The sequence below is a fragment of the Hippocampus comes genome, unplaced genomic scaffold, assembly GCF_001891065.2.
Source record: "Hippocampus comes isolate QL1 unplaced genomic scaffold, H_comes_QL1_v1.1 scaffold193, whole genome shotgun sequence".
Taxonomy (NCBI): domain Eukaryota; kingdom Metazoa; phylum Chordata; class Actinopteri; order Syngnathiformes; family Syngnathidae; genus Hippocampus; species Hippocampus comes.
The window spans coordinates 295,244-302,173 of NW_017805503.1; the positions used below are offsets into that span (position 1 = coordinate 295,244).

At 45.1% G+C, this 6,930-nt stretch overlaps 1 protein-coding gene across 2 annotated transcripts in view; it reads left to right on the forward strand.

Annotated features, from left to right (window-relative positions):
* Positions 1–4,474, forward strand: part of pdgfbb (platelet-derived growth factor beta polypeptide b) — a 9,570-nt gene extending 5,096 nt beyond the window's left edge. The window contains exons 2-8 of one of the 2 annotated variants that reach the window (XM_019877380.1): positions 571–667; positions 851–895; positions 1,983–2,173; positions 2,252–2,440; positions 2,518–3,301; positions 3,618–3,770; positions 3,842–4,474. In XM_019877380.1, coding sequence (XP_019732939.1) covers positions 571–667; positions 851–895; positions 1,983–2,173; positions 2,252–2,440; positions 2,518–3,301; positions 3,618–3,751 — 1,440 coding nt within the window. In that variant the 3' untranslated portion in view covers positions 3,752–3,770; positions 3,842–4,474. Of the gene's footprint in view, positions 1–570; positions 668–850; positions 896–1,979; positions 2,174–2,251; positions 2,441–2,517; positions 3,302–3,617; positions 3,771–3,841 lie in introns of both variants that reach the window. The other variant, XM_019877379.1, reaches the window with a different exon arrangement.
* Positions 4,475–6,930: the final 2,456 nt, after the last annotated feature.

Consider the following 6,930-nt stretch of genomic DNA (forward strand, 5'->3'; position numbering starts at 1 on the left):
ACCACTGCACCCACCACCCCCTGGCCCTCTAATGACTTGGGGGGGGGGTTAAAGCCACACTCGGATCCTGATCACAGTGTGGCGTGTTGCTCACATTTAGTTCAATAGTGATGATACAAGGAGTGTTATTTTATGCTGAGCTTGCGGAACCCCCGCACCCCCCCAAAAAAATATTGCCTCTTTCATATGCACCCATTCATTTTTCTTCACAATTTATGCACCATCTCTTAATTAATTTTGTAACTCTTTTCAAATATTCCAGTAAAAAGTTATCTACATATTACGGGGTTGACAAAAAAACAAAAAAAAAAAAAACCAATTTGAATTGTTAAATCATTTTTTTTTTCATTTAAAAGATGCAAGTGCATCAGACTAAACCAAATCGCTTCACCTGAAAAAAATCTGGGGGAAGGGGATCCATACTGAAACGCGCCTAAAATCTCTTCACAATGTTAACTACTCATCATTCTGTGCATCCACATGCACGATTTAGCCCAATCCTGCTAAACCGCGATGAAAAATGGCCGCCCGTCTATTCATTCGGAATCCTCTTTTGTGTGTTGTTCACAGGGGGATCCACTTCCTGCAGCCCTGGTGGAGCTGGTTAGGAACAGTCCCATCTCCTCCATCGAAGACCTTCAGCTGCTTCTACTCACTGATTCCGTAGGTAAAGAGCTGCTCGTTTGAATTCAACTCGTCCTGCAGGAATCTTGCCATTTTACCGCGATTGTAATCATAAATAAGTTCAGTGTGACAAGTACGCAGAGCAGCGCATCAGAAGAGCTTGCGATCAATCATTCAGGATGTTAAAATGAATCACAGGTCGTATGTGTTTGCTGCTTTGTCTCAGATGAGGAAGAGCGAAATGGAGGTCACAGGCTACCAAGGAGTCTGGGTAAGTATCACGCCTCACCACTTTTTTTTTTTTTTTCCGAAGCATGTGTCACTTGTGAAAGATTGGCCTGCTGTTACCCCCACCAAAGGAATATATCACATAGCGTGACCTCTCTCGTATCCAAACCTGTCAAAAAAAAAAGACATGTCCAATAAAGTCTGTATGCGCATGTCGTGATAAATGCGCTCAAAAAAATGTTACTCGAAGCTTGGAGTGTTGGCACGGAGGATTCCTGATTTTCCTCGTGAATGAAGACGTACTCCATCTTCATTAGGCTGCCTCTGCAGGCCTTGATTGATGTCACCAGTGCGATCTTGGAGACATGCGAAAATCATTCCCATTAACCTTTTTATTCTTTTTTTTTGGGGGGGCATTCAATGATGATAGAGCACATGCCTCAAGTGGTCAGCATCCAACGTACAACAATTGGGGCACCGTGACGGTTTCCCCTCAAGCACGTGCAGACTTATATATATATATATATATTTTTTTTTTCTGGAATAAGGTCACAGCAAACCAAAAGCAGTAGGAATGGAAGTTTCGTTGTTTTTATTTTAAGCCTTATTCATTCATTTCCAAAGGAATAGGCATTGTTTGATTCAGCGAAAAAAAAAAACAAAAAAAAAGCTCAATGGAAAGTAGAATGGGAGATTAGTATCACTTGTTCTTTGTTGCTTGGTTGTTTTCATTGTGACGGCTTTGCTTCCGCGTGCAATTTCCTGTCTGTACGAAATGAGGATGACGTCATAAAAATATTGAAACAAAATCTCCGGCATTCTCGACTTCCTGGGATAATATCGAATACATTGAAGAAATACAATCTCGTTCAAATGCCTGTCAAAGGTTTGTCCGATTTTAATGATGTATGCAGCACACATTCCTGTAAACCATACATTTACTGTTCCATTCCAGAAATTAATTTATGATGCGAGTTCTCAGCAGCTAAAAGGGGGAACGTTTCATGCATGTCGAGAACACCTTCCAAGTCCAAATGAACAAACGACTGGCATTCATCCAATTTATCGACATGTCAATTCTCCTGTCAGTCGCCATACTCAGAATTTGTCTCTGTCTCCTTCCTCAGTAGCTCAGCCGGCCCAGCAGGCTGTGTGTAAAGTTCGCACGGAGGTGGTGGAGGTCACCAGAGCGATGTTAGACCGAAGCAATGCTAACTTCCTGCTCTGGCCGCCATGTGTGGAGGTGCAGCGCTGCTCTGGTTGCTGTAACACCAAAAGCCTGCAGTGCGTTCCCGTCGTCACGCACACCAGATACCTGCAGGCGAGTATTCACTGCTCGGATCGCAAACGTCACGCAAGGTGAAAGGCTATTCAAGCTAAATTGTCTCAACTTTTGTAGGTCATGAAGATCGAATACGTCAATAAAAGACCCACGTATGCGAAAGCGGTGGTGTCTGTGATGGACCACGTGGAATGCCGATGTCAGCCCGCTCCACAGCAGCCGGCGCCGAAGAGAAAATCCTCTCGCCGGCATCACGGCCACAAGAACCAGCATCGCAACCAGACACTCAATCAAGGACGCGGACAGGTATGTTCGAAATCGTTGACGCAAGCCACCCGCCTCGCTCAGTACTCAGAACGTAATTGCTGAATTTTACGATCAAGGTGAAAGTGCATACCAAGGATGAGCTCCATCAGTGGGATGAGCTGAAGCAGAATCAGGGTTCCCTCCTGGTGGACCTCCTGGAGCAGCACTGGAGTCCCAGAGGAGACACGTTCAATCAGCCCGGTGAAGGCTACAGCGTGGCTGGAGCGGCAACATCGCTACCCGAAGAGGACGTTCTCGTTGGCTCGCACTGGACACGTAACTCCACCGGCTTCCGTGAGACTAAAACCCAAAAGGAGAATAAAGAGACCAAAGAAAGGATGCCAAAAGGAAACGCCACTCTGGCTTCGGTGGATCACGTCGGCATCAATAAAACATTACAAGATGGTAAAGGGCTCATCAGTCCCGGGGGAATCACGATCGAGGGACCAAAAGGCGGGGATGAAGGTCCACAAATACACAGTTCATCTTGGCAGGAAGAAAAAGCTCCAATTCCAAAGCCCGTCACTCAAAAACCTCAAGCCAAGTGGAATCCAATTGAGGAAACCGTCGGCAGGTTTGGGAGCAAGCCCAGACCCACCAAAGAACCCAACCCGGACCCTCGGGAAGAGACCAGGTGGAGAGGCAACAAGACTCCAGAGGAGGCGAACATTCTCCAGATTGCGGAGAAAAGGTTAGAGGAGGAGAGGAAAGAGCTGCTCCTGCTACACAAGAGGTTGGACCAAGAGAAGGAGATACTCAAACAACAGCAAAAGAAACGAGAGGAGGAGCAACACCACCTGCGCGGTAGACATCGTTATCTGCAAACAGCAACGACGACGACGACGACGACAACTTGCCCAGGTACAACATAGTTCACATTTCTAAGTAGACTACACATGTTGAGGTTTTTGTGATTTCGTTTCATGTATAGATGATAGCAAAGTCAAAACGATCCCTGACTGAAAACACTGCAGTATGCATGCCAGGCCAGTAGGTGGCGACATGCACATCAACAGTTGACCCATCTTTCGGATACACTTCAGTTGCGGATGAGCTGGAGCAATAGGCGGAGCGCAACAACTGCTTGGATTGTGGATCGTGGCTCTCGGGTGTTTGTGGATCAACTTCAACCTCCCAACTGAAGATTTTAAATCGTGACTCACTTCCTGTCCCGCAGAGACGACAACCCCGGCCACCAAACAGCAACCGTCAGCTCCAGCGCGGCCCAGGCCTCCAGTACATCCGAGAAGAAGGATGAGGAAGAATCGAAAACGGATCAGCAAGGCAGCTATGAGAGCAATGCTAATGTAAAGCTTTACGACAATTCCAGGTGAGTTGACCGAATCCGACGGATTTTATTGACTTGAGTTTTTTTTCATCGTGTTTTTCTGACAATTCCAGGGACACAAGGTGAACTTGGCATATGGATTATCCAGTGTTCAACCTACTCCTCAGCGACCGTTTGAAGAAGCCATAACTACACCCGGATGGGAGTGAAAGGGAATAAGGAAACAGAACCCCCCCCGAGACTTTTCAGCAAAAAGTGGAAGTCTGCATCCAAAGACTTGCCGAAAACGTGTGCCAAATTTCATTGGGTGCAGAACTGTGGGAATCAGCGCAACGTGAAATTGCACTTATATGTCGACATTCAATGATGGCATTGAATGAGAACGTCCGTTTCCGAGAGACCGTTGAACCAAAGGCGGACTTCCAAACGCATACCGATGAGATGAGCATTGTCGAGGGGCTGCGCGACGAAGGTAATGTTGAATTGCCAGGAAAACAAGTGAAGACTTGCCGACCATATTTAATTCCATCTAACACATTGCAAACACTGGAATTAAGCGGAGATGTGATTAGCGTGACAACTCAAAACAAAAAGTGCGCACCTGTGGCCTTTCTGCTTCCTTCCATTTATTTATTTATCGCAACTACTACTAAGGGATAACCTTCTTCGTCAGTATTGAAAACAATACAGTATGTAACAGTGTCGTCATGCAAGTCAGGGTTCTAATTGAACAGTGTCTGTTACTTTTTTAAAAAAAAATTGTATCATGAGTGTGATGATTTCTTTTTTTTTTTTACGAAAGGTCGAACCTTCAGTGTGTTGTCTTGTTGAGTTTGTGTGTCAAGTGCGTGTTTGCTTCGTATGTGTGTGTTCTACTATGTCAGCACTCAGCGCCCTTCCTCTTATTTCAAAGAAACGTCCCTCCTCTACTGGTGACTTTTTCTGATTTTATATATATATATATATATATATACATATATATATATATATATGGCAGAAAGAAGCAAACTGTTGTTATTATTCTGTGTTTCAAAATTTGAAATCAGAAACTAAGTTATTGAAGAGCGTCTCTGTGCTCCTTGTCCACTGACCGTTGTGACTGATTTTGTCTCTTTTGCCGAGACTTTTGAGGAAAACTAACGATATTTTCTTAAGGTAAAAAGCTCACGTGCTGAAAATCATGTCGTTTTTTTTGCCTTTTTTATTGCATTCCACCAATTGACAATCTGTCGTCGGCGCGCCTCTTTCCACTTGAAATTAAAAACACGGCGTTTCCTCACCAACTGGGCTTCTCGACTGTAAATGCTGTACGGAACATGAGTCAAATATATGGGATTGTACAACGGATTTAGAAATGAGAGGTTGACGTGGAGGTGAACTCTCGCACTCTCCGTGCAGTTTGCATTTCACCCACCCGGTAGCCACAAGCATGATCATGTCATTAAAACGGCCGTCACCCGCTCCTGCTTTGTCCAAAACAAATGATGTTTTAGTTGACATATTTCCTGAGCTGCAGACCTGCCATACACACGTCACTCCTTAATTTAAACTCAATGTGCAGTGTGCCCCCCCGCCGTCGATCTCACACACACATAGCACTTCTAAACAGCAGACCGTCTCCAAATTCGACATGGAGGTGGGGAAGCCGGCGCTCCGCTCGTTCGGCACCCCCGCAAACTTCAAAGAGGAGCGAGGACGAGGAGGAGGAGGAGGAGGGAGAAAGCCACCGAGCTTGGCTGACTGTGAGAAGCATGTTCATGCTCATTTCGGACACACACGGGTCAAGCACTGTGACAATGTGGGCGTGTCCCGAAGGACCGAGGATGGTTCAAAGAGAACTAACTGACCTTATAGGATGATATGGTTAGTTGGGTCTCAACAACACTATTAGCCGACTAGAAAATAGGCACAGTATGGAGAAAAAAAAAAAAAAAAAAACTTTTACTCATAGAGGAGGACTGCACAAGAGGCATTTTTGAATAAATTATTTATTTTCGGTTTCCTATTCCATACATATTTGGACATTTGAGGTCTTATTATTTTTTTGGCGGGGGGGGGTTGTAGGTTTTATTTATTTTTTTCAGTTTAAAATCTGATTTTCACATTCAAATCTTTTTTTTTTTTCGGCGTTTCTGACTTTTGACCCTGATGTGGCATGGGAGGCGTGGTATCAACTGAGAAGGGCGTGGAATCATGAGTGGCAGCCGGACAAAAGGCTTGGAACATCCCCCCTCAGCGACAGTGCCTTCAGGGAACGCAGAGGAACTAAAACAAAATTCAAGTCAATGCTTATACACCGTAATCATTCTCCGATGTCAAAGACCGTGTGTGTGCCTCGCATGCGCTGAAAGGGAGTGAGTGGAGCCACTTTCATTGTCCAGAAAGTAAGTCGGCTGTTCACCCCCAGAATGGCGCAAACACCCTTTTTGACCTGTGCCCATCAGAAATCCATCAGCCAAGATGTGAGGTTGGAATTGAGATTTTCGGGGGAAAGTGTTTTATAATTGTATTAAGATTCACAAATCAGTGTTTGTAACCACAATACCACAAAGGCACTAATGTCCAAACCAGACCTTGGCTCTCACGGCCCACATTCCCCAAACTGAACAGTAGGAAACAAAAGGCGTTGCAACAGGAGGTTACGCAAGCGTCCAAGTGACACCACACACTCCCCGCACCTTCCAATGCCTTTATTTTCCTGTTTTGATGTCCGCCAACAGAAGGGGGACATGATGCACACAGATGACCAAGCGTGATCCGGCCGCGCTCTCAAATCAGTGGGTCCATTGAAACGCCCTCCTCTTGCAGGGAACAATAGCCTGACGCTGACTAGGAGACTCAGGAATGTCACGGTTTCTTTAGAGACTGAAAAAAGGATGGAATGCTTCAAAAAAAATAAACCAAAATAAAAACGAATCAAATAAAAGGGTCCTTCCCTTCCATTATAATTGCCAAGGTCAAACACACGCCCGTGTTTGCATTTTCTCATGCGTCTGGAAGTTCCCGGGATTACTCAGCAATTTGATTTCACTGTCAATGCATCACATTCACGGCATGCATTGTTTGTTCACAACGACCGACACAATATTGATTTTTGAATAATAAGTCTTTAAATCCTGTGATTGGCTGGCAACCGGTTCAGGGTGTCCTCCCGCCTACTGTCCGAAGACAGCTGGGATAGTTTTTTTTTTTTCTTTTTTGC